The 13,131-nt window shown below is 47.4% G+C and overlaps 1 protein-coding gene across 3 annotated transcripts in view; it reads right to left on the bottom strand.

The window, feature by feature from the left end:
* Positions 1 to 946: 946 nt before the first annotated feature.
* The window catches only part of MDFI (MyoD family inhibitor), a 44,019-nt gene continuing 31,834 nt past the window's right edge, over positions 947 to 13,131 (bottom strand). For all 3 annotated transcript variants that reach the window (XM_066598692.1, XM_066598694.1, XM_066598693.1), the window contains one exon: positions 947 to 1,770. In XM_066598692.1, the coding sequence (XP_066454789.1) occupies positions 1,514 to 1,770 (257 nt within the window). In that variant the 3' untranslated portion in view covers positions 947 to 1,513. The remainder of the gene's footprint in view (positions 1,771 to 13,131) is intronic.

Here is a 13,131-nt window from a genome sequence, read left to right as displayed (position 1 = left end):
ACGTTGGAGAGGCTCCGACAGAAGAGAGGCTGGCAATATACAGTAAGAGGACCCCGACGGATGTCTACCAACATCGGAGCTGTACAGCCTTAAATCATAATGTCTTCACAGGTCAGAGAGTGGATTGGAAAGGTTTAAGAGCAAAATATCAGTCCGAGTTTCTCAGGTCAATACCATACTTGCCCATGTGAATATACCCTTAGGTTGGTGTCACATGGGCATAAGCGCATTTACGCAATGGGCAAAAAACATGCAACCATGCTCACATTTATTGAAATGGGCAATTAAGTTAATTACTCTAATATGCACTATTTTCGTGCGCAAATGTGCAGGAAAATACAGCATTCTGCATATTTTTTTTTGAGCAAATTAAATGTGCACACAAAATACGCTTATGTGAATGAACCTATTGAAATTAATGGGTTCTATTCATTGCGTGTTGCGCGTGAAAATAATGTGCACAAAAAACGCGGCACAAATACGTTTATGTGAATCCCACCTTCGGCTTCCTTCACACGAGCGTGTATCAGCCAGCCTTTATCACGATTATCATGATTCCAATGCATCAGATCACATGGGTGTATTACTACGACGTAAAAGCGCCCGGCAAGGCCAATATAGTGCTAGGCGTTTTTACGTAGGGCCCAAAAGATAGTACTGGAACTATCTTTTGGACTGGAATATGTCTGCTGCTGCATAGGATTCTATGGGAGCCCATTGCAGCGGCTGTAGGTGGGAGGCAGTTTAGCAGCGTGGCAGGCTCACCTCTCACACCGCTCACCTCTCGTCTCCCCTCTGCTCATTCTGTGCAATGGAAGGGGCGGGGGCGGTGCTAAGCACCATCCCGTCCTGCCTCCTATTGAAGGCTATGGCCAAGGGGCAGGACATGGGCGGTGCTAAGCTACTGCCCTCTCTCCGCCCCTTGTCCATAGCCATCAATGGGAGGAGGCGGCGTGGGCCAGCACTTAGCTCCGCCCCCTTCTATTGTACAGAACAAGTAGGGAGGAGACGAGAGGTGAGCCTGCGATGGGGAGGGAGGGGAAATGGGCAACGGCATGGTGAGCTCGGTTCACATGCATCGGACCCATGCAGTGTGAACGGTCGCACAAATGTTAGATTTGTGCGCCCGTTCATGAGCTTCTACGCCCCAGATGGAAGCATATATTGGCCGTCCGTGAAAATGCTGGCCAATATGCGTTCATGTGAAAGAAGCCTAAGGCAGACAATATTTGCCAAATTCCAGACAGTTCCATTTTAAAGCATAGTGTATGTAAAATGATCAGTTTCCTACTGTATATCTTTACATAATGTATAGAGGACATAACTAACGGCTCAGGCAGGAGGAGGACGACATGGCTCAGGTTTGTTCCATTTCTTTACTTACTGCTCCCTGTTGTGGTTTATACATTGAATACAATCTCTTAGAAGATGCAACAATTTTTTTCCAAACCTTTCACTATCTTCACTTGTATCCAAGGACTTTGTTCACATTTCAGTGTCCCATTTGTAGCTCTCAGGAAGAGAAGCAGAGACCACAACATTCCATGCAGATCTCAAGGCAATCAGCAGATTCGCAGCAGGCATCTACAATGCCACAGTCAGTGCTGCAGGAGTCGGCGCAGTCTGGACAGCCACCCATGGAGCAGCAGGAGCAGCAGAACCCCGCAGAGTCCGCTGAGCATGATCCACAGGTCAGGACGTCCAGCAGCAGGTTACAAAGGGAAAGGAATTGACAAAACAACAGGGCCAAGGCACAGTGCACACAGCAATCTGGAAAGCAAAGATTTGTATGAAGACAAGAGGACACTGCAGGTTTAAAGTCAATACATAGTCAATGATTCAATGAATGGCTGTGATTGGTTCTTCGAGTGCAGGGTCTGATTGGCTGAGCCGTGTGCTCGGGAACCAATCAGAAGCAGAGCTTCCTGGAGGCGGGGATTTTCAAAGTCCCGACCAGGAAGCTCTGCAGGAAAACTTCAAGCAAGTCTGCCGCAGCTTCAGGGAAGACACTCGGGGAGATGGCAGCACCGGAGAGGTGATGTATTCTTTTTTTTATGCAGCTAGGGCTTAGTTTAGGGCTTTTATAGTAGGATTTCATACTGTAAAAGTTGCATTGCATTGTACAAAAACCACGTTTTCGTGCGATACGATGCAACACATAGGAAGGCTCCAAAAGGAAACATGGGCTATAAAAGATCGCAAATTGTGGCTGTATAGAGCATGCCAGGAATTTGTAGTCTCGCAATGTCGCAGGCTACAAAACATCGCTCATGTGGAAGAACCCATATGAAAGCATGGGCTCTACATACATGCGATTTGTAGCACTGTCGCATTGCAAGAAAATCGCCTGTGTGGAAGCGGCCTAAAGAGAACCTGTCACCAGATTTTAGTAACCTAAGACAAGAGTAGCGCTACAATATTGCAAATTCCTTTTGGTTTGTCTGATTATAAAAGCATACCTCTTTAATTGTTGTTCCGTATGTAAATGAGCAGAGCAGTCTGGCAGGGTATTCTGGACGGACTCTGCCAGCAGCCTGTTCATCTCAAAAGTTTGCCCCTCTCGCCTGCTCAGACACACGTAGCAGTACTAAATCTCACATAAGAGATGTGACGTCTGGCCATCAGCCAGTGCATGCACAGATGAACTGTCGCTTTTGCGGGCATATTTGCGTTGCTCATCTGTGCATGCACTGGCTGACGACCGCAAGATGCTCACATGACTTGGTAGTGCTATGTGTGTCTGAGGAGGCGAGAGGGGCCAACAACCGGCTGCATTGATTTCTAGACCACGGAGTGAATTGCGTATATGATGGACTCCTTGCTAGACACGGATTGTACCTTACAAAGACAGGTAAGCATATATTTGGCAGGCGCCTTGCTTCACTCATTAGGAGAGCTTAAACTAGTAAAATAAGAGAATAAATAATAATAATAATCTTTATTTGTACAGCACCACCTTATTCCACAGGGCTTTCAAGGCACATAGGGAACACAAACAATAAAAAAAATTACAGAGATTACAAGAGTTATATGTGGTATTCATTTATTTGGAAACAAAAAGGGTGGGGGTAATACAGAAGGTCACGGAGCAAGGGGGAACACAACAATGCGACGATAACATGTGATATACAGTTTTTAGGACATAAATGGGGTGGGGGTAGTACCGGAGGTGTGGGGCAGGAAATGTACTTGATAGGCAAAAATGGAAAGCCATAGGGGGCATATTGTGGAGGTGGGGGACTAGATCAGGAGGTTTGATATGCTTCTATGAAGAGGTGCGTCTGAAATTCCGCACGTTGGAGATTGTCCGGATATTTTGGGGTAGAGCATTTTAGAGGATCAGTGCTGCTCTAGAGAAGTCCCGGGGGCATGTGAGGTGCGTATTAGAGGGGTGTTTAGTCTGAGTATGTTAGCAGATTCGAGCGCGCGGGCTGGGTGATGTATGGACAGGAGACAGATGATGTACGGTGGTGCGGCGCCATGCAGAGCTTTGTGGATGAGGGTGATGAGTTTGAATTGAGTTCTGCAGTGGATGGGTAGCCAGTGCAGTGACTGGCATAGTGCAGAGGCGTCTGAGAAGCGGCTGGATAGGAAGATAAGTCTAGCTGCTGCATTTAGTATAGAGAGAAAAGAAGGGAAGTGAAAGGCCAGGCAGAAATATACAGCTGATATATACAATTGAGAACCTTGCTATTAGAAGTAGAAAGAAAGAACAAAGACAAAAAATTCAGAAGAAAAGTAGAGCAAAAGACACCGATCACAAGCTAAAATGTTTCTACACAAATGCCCAGAGCATGGGAAACAAACTAGGGGAATTGGAGTACCTAACACAGGAAGAGAAATATGACGTCATATGCGTCACGGAAACTTGGTGGAATGATACACATGATTGGAATACAAGAAATGCCGGAGCTGAGCACAGAGGGCAATAAGCGTAAGCAGCATGACAGGGTTAATGGGGAGTAAAGGGGTTAACTAATCCAGGGTAATGCTGGGAGCTAGGGGGGGGGGGGGGGGGTGGAGTTTTTACAGGAAGCCAGACCAGTAGCTGAAGAGCCAGGAGAAGGCAGACAAGAGCCATGGAAGAAGAGAGAAGATTATGAGAAAACTGAAGAAAGAAGATTGAAGTCAGTGGGTCCAGCAGCAGCAGAAGTCCCAAGACTGAGGAGAAGTTTCTGAGGTCAGGTGGAAGAAGGAGCCTGAAGAGGTCGTCTGCTACTTACCCAAGATGGAGGCTGTGCTGGTGAGGATCCAGGCAGCAGCAGAGGAACATGGCCGGGAGTGGCTGCAGCGGCTGACTGGGGAAGCACTGAAGAAAGAGACGGCTACAGGAGTGGTGAGAGAGAGGAGGGCGCATGTGCCGGCGTGGCTGAGTCTCGGGCACGCGCCTTCCTGCAGGCGCCGTGTCAGGAGTCCATCCCAGGGCCCCCTGGTTAGGCCCTCTCCCGCAAGTCCACTGAGTGGGGAGGGGGCAGGGCTGGGAGAAATTCCACGCATTGCAGCGCTGCATCCAGTACTGGGCCTTGTGCTGCGAGGGGGGAAGGGCCTACCGCCAGACAGTTGTCCGAGAGAAGAGATGAAGGTCCAGGGGTCGAGAGGCTTCCTCCCCGCCACGTGGCTGATCTAGTAGGAGCTGGCAGCCACTGCACAGAGCAAGACACCGGTGGAGGCAGGCTTTGAGAAGAGGTCAGCGGGCAGCAGACAGTGGCGACGGCGGTGGCCCGGTGCAGTCCAGCACCTAGAAGGTCTGCGGTGGCTGCTAATACAGCGGAGCAGTCTCAGCCAGGGAGAAGGAGGTCAGCGCAAAGGGACAGCAGTGATGAGGACCGGATGGATCGGCTGGAAGACGGATCGGCGGCTGGTGGGTTCACAGCCCCTGCGCAGCCAGGTGAGATACCATCTATGTTTGGTATATCTAATGTGCTTAGTCAGTTGGCACCTGTGGGAGGTAGTCTGGGGGGAATGTGCGAGGGAGGGGAGGCGCTTGCAGGTGCGCCAGGCATTGGTGAGCAGATGAGGGCCTTAGTGGGGTGTATGTGGGAGTTCTTACGGCGGCAGAAGTTAGGCGAACATCGTCGCCTGTGCTGCCGTGGAGCACACCAGGGAGCGCGTCATCCATCAGGGAGATTTTTTCTGTAAGAAGCTCGGCTGGAGGGACTGGGGTAGAGCAGGCGGTGGGTGTGATGAATGTTTGGCCCACCCCAGGGCTGGTTACAGCTTTAAACCTGCCAGATGGTGGGTCGTCTAGCTGTGAGAGCATCCCAGGCAGAAGCTCCGCCGGTGGGGTGGGAGTCGGGCGACAGGAGGGAGTCGCAGAAGTGGTCTGGACGGAGAATGGCGGAGATGGTAGATGATAGGGCAAAGCGTGAGGTATATGTTTGCTTCGAGGAGCCCTTGGCGGCCCAGTTGAAGGAGATACGGGAAAAAATTTGAAAGGGATGAATATGTAAAGATATTCTCCTCTTGCCCTTAAAAAAAAAAATTCATTTGGACAAGGGAAAAGAGTACAAAAAGGAGAAAGAGGAAAAGGGCAGGTGGCGTCTAATCCCGCAGACATTCACAAACTGGTTATAGGCTTTTGCCATTTTGGCTAGCGTCATAGGGGGAAAAGGCACCGGAAAATTGTTCCGGCCTCTTTCGGCTACTTGGATTCGATCGAGGAAGCTTATAGAGTTTATGGGGGTCAGACCTGGCTGCGCTATAATGAGCAGTTCAGGCAGAGGAAAGCGGTCCGTCCATCGAATCGATGGGATCAAAAGGATATTGGGTTGTGGCTGAAGGTAAAGTTCCCAGTGTGTTTTGGGCTGCCCTTGCAGAGGGGAGCTGCGTCTTCTGGCTCGGCATCCACATTGGCGGCAAGGGGCCAAGGGGGGCAGGCTGGGGGAAAACAAACTGGACTTTTGTTGGCAGTTCAATGAAGGCCAATGTAAGTTTGGTGCAGGATGCAAGTTTAAGCATGCCTGCTTTCATTGTAGGGCAGAGTCACACAGAGCATCAAAATGCTTCAAACAAAAAAAAAAAGAGGGTACGGTTTAAGGGTTTTTAGCGAGTCCCGTTTTTCCACGGAAAAACTGCGCTCGGCACTTGAGTACCCGAGTGTGGTGTTAGAGAAACTGGGTAAGGAGGTTAGCTTAGGCTGTATGTCTGGTCCATTTAGGAACCCCTCTTTACAGGATTTGGTGGTGTCCCGCTGGGTATAGTCATAAAGGAAGGAACCAGAACAAGCTCCGTTCAAATTCATCACTAGTCCTACCCCAAAGGGGCATCCTTGATGATGGCAGAGACCCTGACATTTGTTCAGTGGTTTATACGTCCTTTGATGCCACATTGCATTGGGTGCGGACATATGGACACAGGGCTTTACTGAGAAAGGTAGATATCAAATCGGCCTTTCGCTTGCTAACGGTGGTGTCGAGGAGCACTAGGATATTGGAGTATTTTGGGGAGAAAGTTATTTGGCTGATCGTTGTTTGCCCATGGGATGTTTTATCTCATGCGCATATTTTTTGAAGTGTCTAGCTCATTCTTAGAGTGAGGGTGCGAGACCGAGTTGGCTATCCATTACCTGGATGATGTTGTGCTCGGGGCGAATGGGTCGCCGGTGTGTGACTTTGGTGACTACGTTTTAAAGGGCTGCTCAGAGTTTTGGGGTGCCATTGGCCCCAGATAGGGTAGAGGGGCCCACTACATGTTTAAGTTTTTGGGTATAACCATTGACACCGAGGCAATTGGTTTGCCGATTGCCCAAGAAAAGTTGTAGGTTTAAAGGAGGAGCTGGTGAGGGCCCAAGGTAAAAAGAAAATTTCCTTGCGAGGGCTGCAGTCGCGGCTGGGAAACTTAACTTCATGGGCAGTATATTGCCCATGAGCCGTGTCTTCTGTAGGAGATTGGCAGCAGCCACGGCTTGTGTGAAGTCCCCGCATCATTTCATTAGATTGCGAGAAGGTCACAAAGGTGACGTGGCTGTTTGGGCATCCTTCCTGAAAAAGGTATAATAGCAGATCGGTAAGAATGGAGGGAATTAATGAGAATGCTGATTTGGAGTTATATACAGACCCAGCAGGCAGTGCTGGGTTCAGTGCATACTTCCAAGGACAATGGTGTGTGGGGGAGTGGCCCAAGGTTTGGAAACAGGCTGGCTTGGTACGGAAGCTGGTGTTATTGGATATTTTTTCTAATAGTGGGGGCCGTGGCGCTTTGGGGTGCTCACTTCCGGAGCAGGAAGGTGAGCTTTTATGGTGATAACCTTGAAGTGGTTCAGGAAGTTAACACGCTTTCCCAGTGGTGAATTTGCTGCGCCATCTGCTGTTAGAAGCATTATCATTGAACGTGCAGATAGTGGCAGTGCACGTTCCGGGGGTTGAAAACTCACTTGCGGATGCTCTCTCTAGTTTCCAGTGGGAGCAGTTCAGGATGCCGGCTCTGGAAGCAGACATGGAGGGGAAGACCTGCACAGTTTGATGCTGGAACGTTGTAAGCGAGCAGTCGGACACCTGATGAGGGTCACTGTCTTGGGGTATGAGGGTGGCATAGGATGCAGCGTGGCATGAGTGGGAAGACTGGATTTTACAGTGTTGGGCTGTGGACTCTGAGGATGACAGGGTAGGGGGCGCCTTGTTATGTTGACTTGGCACGGTTTCGGAGGAGGAGTGATCAGTAGTATCGGTTTATGGCCAGGTTGGCGTTTTTTTTGGGTGTTAGTTGAGAGGCTTGAGAAATGTTACAAAGAATTTTTAGTTAAGCAGGCAGTAAGAGGATTGAGAAGGGGGAAGGTGCAGCGTGATTCGAGGAGACCGGTATCTTTTAGCCTGCTGGAAAGTATGGGGTCGGCGTTGGATACCATAAGCATGGATCCTTTTGAGAGAATGTTATTTCAGGCAGTGTTCTCAGTGGCGTTTTTTGAGGCACTAAGGAGAGTTAGTTTCGCCTAGAAAAAGGTGGGGGGGGGGCGGCGGTTTACAAACGCAGGATGTTAAATTGGTGGATGGGAGGCTAAAATTTTCATTCGGCAGTCAAAGATGGATCAAGGGGATCGTGGACAGCGGGTTTGCTTTAGAGGAGTTAAAGGGGGTGCGGATGTGCCCGGTATGGGCGTGGAAAGCTTACTGAAGTAGTGAAGATAGATGGTGTTGCGGGATAATGAATTACTCTGTGGTTCTGTTTTTGTTAAAAGTCATTCGCGTGGATTTTGGGGGTACTCCTACGTTTTGTGGGGGGCAGTAAGAGCAGCAGTTAGACTGGAAGGGAGGCAGTTAAGGTTTGGAAGGAGGGAGGCGGTCATTAGGTAGATGCGCTTGAGGGGGATGTGGTGGTGCAGGGTGTTAGAAGAAGTGGAGAGGATAGTGAGTCTGGATAGAGTGCCAGATATACTAGTTTTGCACATGGGGAGAAAGATTTAGGCAGGAGACCATTCAGGGATCTCTCAAGGGATATTAAGAATGGCATGTTGCGGCTGCTAACATCATACCGGGGCCTGGTAATTGTATGGTCAGAAAGAGTCCCTAGAAAATACAAAAATGATAAAACGTCCATAAAAAAAATTGGGATAAAAGGGGGTAGGACTGGCAATCGGGAGCATTACTTATCATTATAATTTCTACAGTAATCAAAGAGTATGACAGGACAAGACAAACTTCCAAAGAACATCACATGTGGCAAGTAAGCAAATAGCCACCATCAGACATAGACACAGACCAGGGAGGACCACACCAAGAGAAAAAACCACAAGGGGGCAGACAAGGGGAGGGGGAAGCAGAGGCCCAGGTCCGAGCTTACTCATCTTCCACATCTACGCCCGCCTCTCTGCTCCTTCAACTCAGGGGGAGCCTGACTCCAGCCACCTTCCAAGCTCATCAGAGGACCTGAAAGCAGCCCAGGCCTGCCAAATACAATAGCGTTTTTACCTGGCCTCCGGCTACTCCGTCCCCAACTCCTCAAAATGCATAAGTGTGTGGTGCTCCTCCACCCACATTATCCGGGTCGGGGCAGTGGTGGAACACCACAGCCTTGGAATAATCCTCCTGACTGCTATAATAAAGAATCATTTTCATTACACTCATTGAGCCGGGGAACATAGAGAGAAGAGCCAATTCGGAGTCGCCTTCATATAACAAATATGATTATATAACTCCACCACCTCATTCCAAAGGTTCAACACCAGAGGGCAACCCCATCAGATATGTGTCATAGTACCTCTGCTGCCATTACATATCCAGTAGGTATCAGGAACCCTGGGGGAACATCCTTTGGAGCTGATCCGGAGTCCTGTACCATCTGGACAATATTCTGAAATTCAGGTCCTGGACTCTACCCACCAAGAAGAGCTTGAGAGTCAAGAGCCACACTCTGTTCCATTCCTCAGGGAAAAAGCTCCTGCCCAGTTCCCTCTCTCAGGCCCCCACATAAATAGGGTCCTAGCCTTCCGTCTCCCGAGACAGCAGCAAGCCGTAGAGTCTGGAAATCAAATATCTGGGAAGTAAGGGGGTAAGACACAATCGCTCAAATTCCATGTGGGGGCCAACCTTGTTCACCCATGGCATCAGTGAGTAAACAAAACCTCGCAACTGGACATATTGCAGCCACATTTCCGGTTGAACCTCCCTGTCCCCCAGGATCTCCTGCATCGACTTCAGGCCCTCTCGTGACACAACATCTCCTAGTCTTGGGATTGGGGAACCCGGAAGTACCAGTATAGAGGAGCCCCTGAAGGTAGCCTTGAATTGAGGGTGGAGACTAGAGGCGTGAGTGGGCCTGGAACCCCCATCAGAGCCCTGGGAGCCACAAAGCTTACCCAATTTTTAATAAGTAGGACACAAAATGGGGACTCAATAGGTAAGGCTTTATTCTGTTTAGGAGGGATCCAGAAGGCAGCCTGGACATACCCTGCCACTCCCTCAAGCTCCGCCTCCACCCAAAGCTTTGATGATTTATGTTTTAAAAGATCCAACACACAGTTGGAGACACTAGCCCTGTAATGAAGGGAAAAGTCAGGGAGACCCAACCTGCCCCTGTCCTTTCTCCTTGTGAGGAGCGAGAAACGCATACGTGGTCTGCACCCTCTCCACACGAACACCGAAATTAGGGATCTCCGTCTTTTTAAGTACGGTCTTGGAAGCCTGATCGGGATAGTTTGGCATAGGTAGAGGAATTTAGGCAATGAGTCCATTTTGACCACATTGACCCTTCCATTCCAAGATAGGAACTCCACTTTCTCAGGTCGCCCTCTAGTCACACCGCAAAGAGGAGAAAATTGATTCTAAATGTCTGAGAGACATCTGCTGGGAGCTGTATCCTTAGATATTTTATACTCGTTGAGCGCCAACGAAAGGGGAATGACTTTTCCAGGTGTGAATTGACCTTATAATTGCTGACCCAGCTGAATCCTCCAAACTCCTAGAGAGGGACTGGCAAACCAATTTGATGGTTAGACAAATAGAGAAGCAGGTCAACAGCAAAGAGAGCCATTTTGTGTTCCTGATTCCCAATTTGGATTCCCTTAATGTAACCATTACTGCGAATAGCATTGGCCAGTGCCTCAATAACCAGAACATATAAAAATGTAGAAAGCGGGCACCCCTGTCTCATTCCATTTCGTGCCCAGAAAGTGCCCCGTTGACTTGAACTCTAGCTGATGGATCATGGTACAGTGCTAGTATTCATTGCTTCATCTGTGCTCCCAAACCTCTGCTGTCTAGCGCGGCAGAGAGGAAGGGCCATCTCATTCGATCAAATGCTTTTTCGGCGTTGATTGCCAGCAGACTCAGGGGAATTCCCAAACGCTTAGCCCTGTCAATAACGGACAAAGATATTTAATTTTTTAAAATTATTTTATGCTGACAGCTATAACTTTTTATTTTTTCGTCAACATAGTCGTGTGATGTCTCATTTTGTGTGAGACGTCCTGTAGTTTCCGATGGTACCATTATGGAATACATTCAACTTTTGGATCACTTATTACATTTTTTCTTGGAGACGGGGTGACCAAAAAAGTGCATTTACCCATTCTGGGTAAATAATGCGTTATCTTGATAGATCGAACATTTACAGCTATACCAAATATGTATTTTTGTTTAATTATTTAGGTTCTTTTATTATAAATATGGCAAAATTAGAGTTTTTTTAAAACTTGTATTTATTTATTTTTTTCTAATAATTATTAAAACTTTATTAATCTTATTTTAACTTTTTTTCTTGGTCCCCAAAGAAGACAACAAATTGCGATGCTTTGATCGCTCCTGTAGTATGATGTGATGCCATAGCATTACATCATGCTGTGATCGAGCAGGCATTCTATCAAGCTACCACACTGGCATGGTTTGAGCCCTTTCAGAAGGCCCCCAGCTGCCATGACACCCGCATGGCTCCCTGTCATCTCATCACGGGAATGTCAAATGGGACCCCAAAAAATCGGGCAAGGGATTTAAATATCACTATCAGAATTGACATTCAGAAGTGGTATTTAAAGGTTAAACTGCTCAGATGAGCTGTGCGGCTTATCTGAGCTCTTGCTGCTATGTGTCGGCTGTAAGAAACACCTGGCGCCTGCGTTGTATGAAGGAAGATCAAGCACGATCTCCCTGCATACACACCCCGAACATACAGGACTTAACCTTACGTCCTGTGTTGTTAAGAGGTTAAAGAGACCAGGATGCATGAACAAAAAACTTAAATACATGCTAAAAAGGAAGAAAAATGTGTTTAGCAAATGGAAAGAGGGAGGATTATCTAAAGAAGAATGTAATGTGGCCTACAGAAACTGTAGGGCAAGTGTCAGAAAAGCTAATAATGAATTGAGGCTTGCAAGAGAGGCCAAAAGCAATAAAAGGGATTGGGGAGGGGGGGGGTTGTCAAAAGCAAAAGAAAGGTCAAATATGCTATAGGATGTTTACAGGATGAAAATGGTGAATTGGTCAAAAGTGATGTTGAGAAGGCCGAACTTTTAAATTCCTATTTTGTATGTGCTTTCTCTCAGAAAGTAGATGTAATATCAACTGATCTTCCCTGTTCTATTAGGGGAATAAAAGAATGCAGGCTGTCTATAAGCAGGGAGATGGTGAGAGAACACTTAGCTAACTTACATGAATTCAAGTCTCCAGATCTAGATGAATTACATCCTGGGATACTGAAGGAAGCAGCAGAGGTAATTGCTGAATCACTTGCCAGAATCTGTGAAAATTCCTTGAGAATAGAAGTCCCAGATGATTTGGAGAACAGCAAATATTGTCCCTATCTTCAAAATACGTAAGAAGGTGGATTCAGTAAACTACAGGCCTGTGAGCCTGACTTCTATTTCTGGAAAAATTTTCGAACACATTATTAAATAGCAGGTGTGCAAGTACTTGGATGAGAGTGGAGTAATTAACCAGAGCCAGCATGGTTTTGTAACAAACAAGTGATGCTTGGATTGACAAGGCAACTGTTAGGTGGATTCACAATTGGTTGAGTGATCATACTCAAAGAGTGGCCATAAATGGCTGCACACCAAACTGGAAGAATGTCTCAAGTGGGATACCACAAGTTTCTGTCCTGGGCCCAGTGTTGTTCAACATCTTGATTTAGATAAGGAAATTGAGGGGAAAACTGATTACATTTTCTGACGTCTAAAAGCTAGGAGGGATTTCTAACTCTAGAAAAGAGAGAGAGAAAGAGAGGATCCAAAAATATCTGGACAAGCTTGAACAGTGGGCGGTGACTAACAGAATGGTATTTAACAAGGGGAAATACAAAGTCCTACATCTGGGCAAGAAAAATGAAAGAAGCACATACAGAATGGGAGGAATTGAGCTAAACAGCAGCACATGTGAAAAAGACTTGGGTATACTAATAGATCACAGACTGAACATGAGTCAACAGTGTGATGCAGCAGCAAAATAGGCAAATGCATTTCTGGGATGCATTAAGAGTAGCATAAAGACTAAACCACATGAGGTAATTATTCACCTCTACTCTTCCTTAGTCAGACCTCATCTGGAATACTGTCCAGTTCTGAGCACCTCAATTTTAAAAAGACATCGACAAACTGGAGCAAGTTTAGAGATGAGCTACTAGGATGGTGAGCGGTGTGCAAACCATGTCATATGAGGAACACTTAAAGAATCTGGGAATGTTTAGCTTGCAAAAAAGAAGACTGAG

The sequence above is a fragment of the Eleutherodactylus coqui genome, chromosome 4, assembly GCF_035609145.1.
Source record: "Eleutherodactylus coqui strain aEleCoq1 chromosome 4, aEleCoq1.hap1, whole genome shotgun sequence".
Classification (NCBI taxonomy): Eukaryota; Metazoa; Chordata; class Amphibia; order Anura; family Eleutherodactylidae; genus Eleutherodactylus; species Eleutherodactylus coqui.
This window is presented reverse-complemented; position numbering and strand designations above follow the sequence as displayed.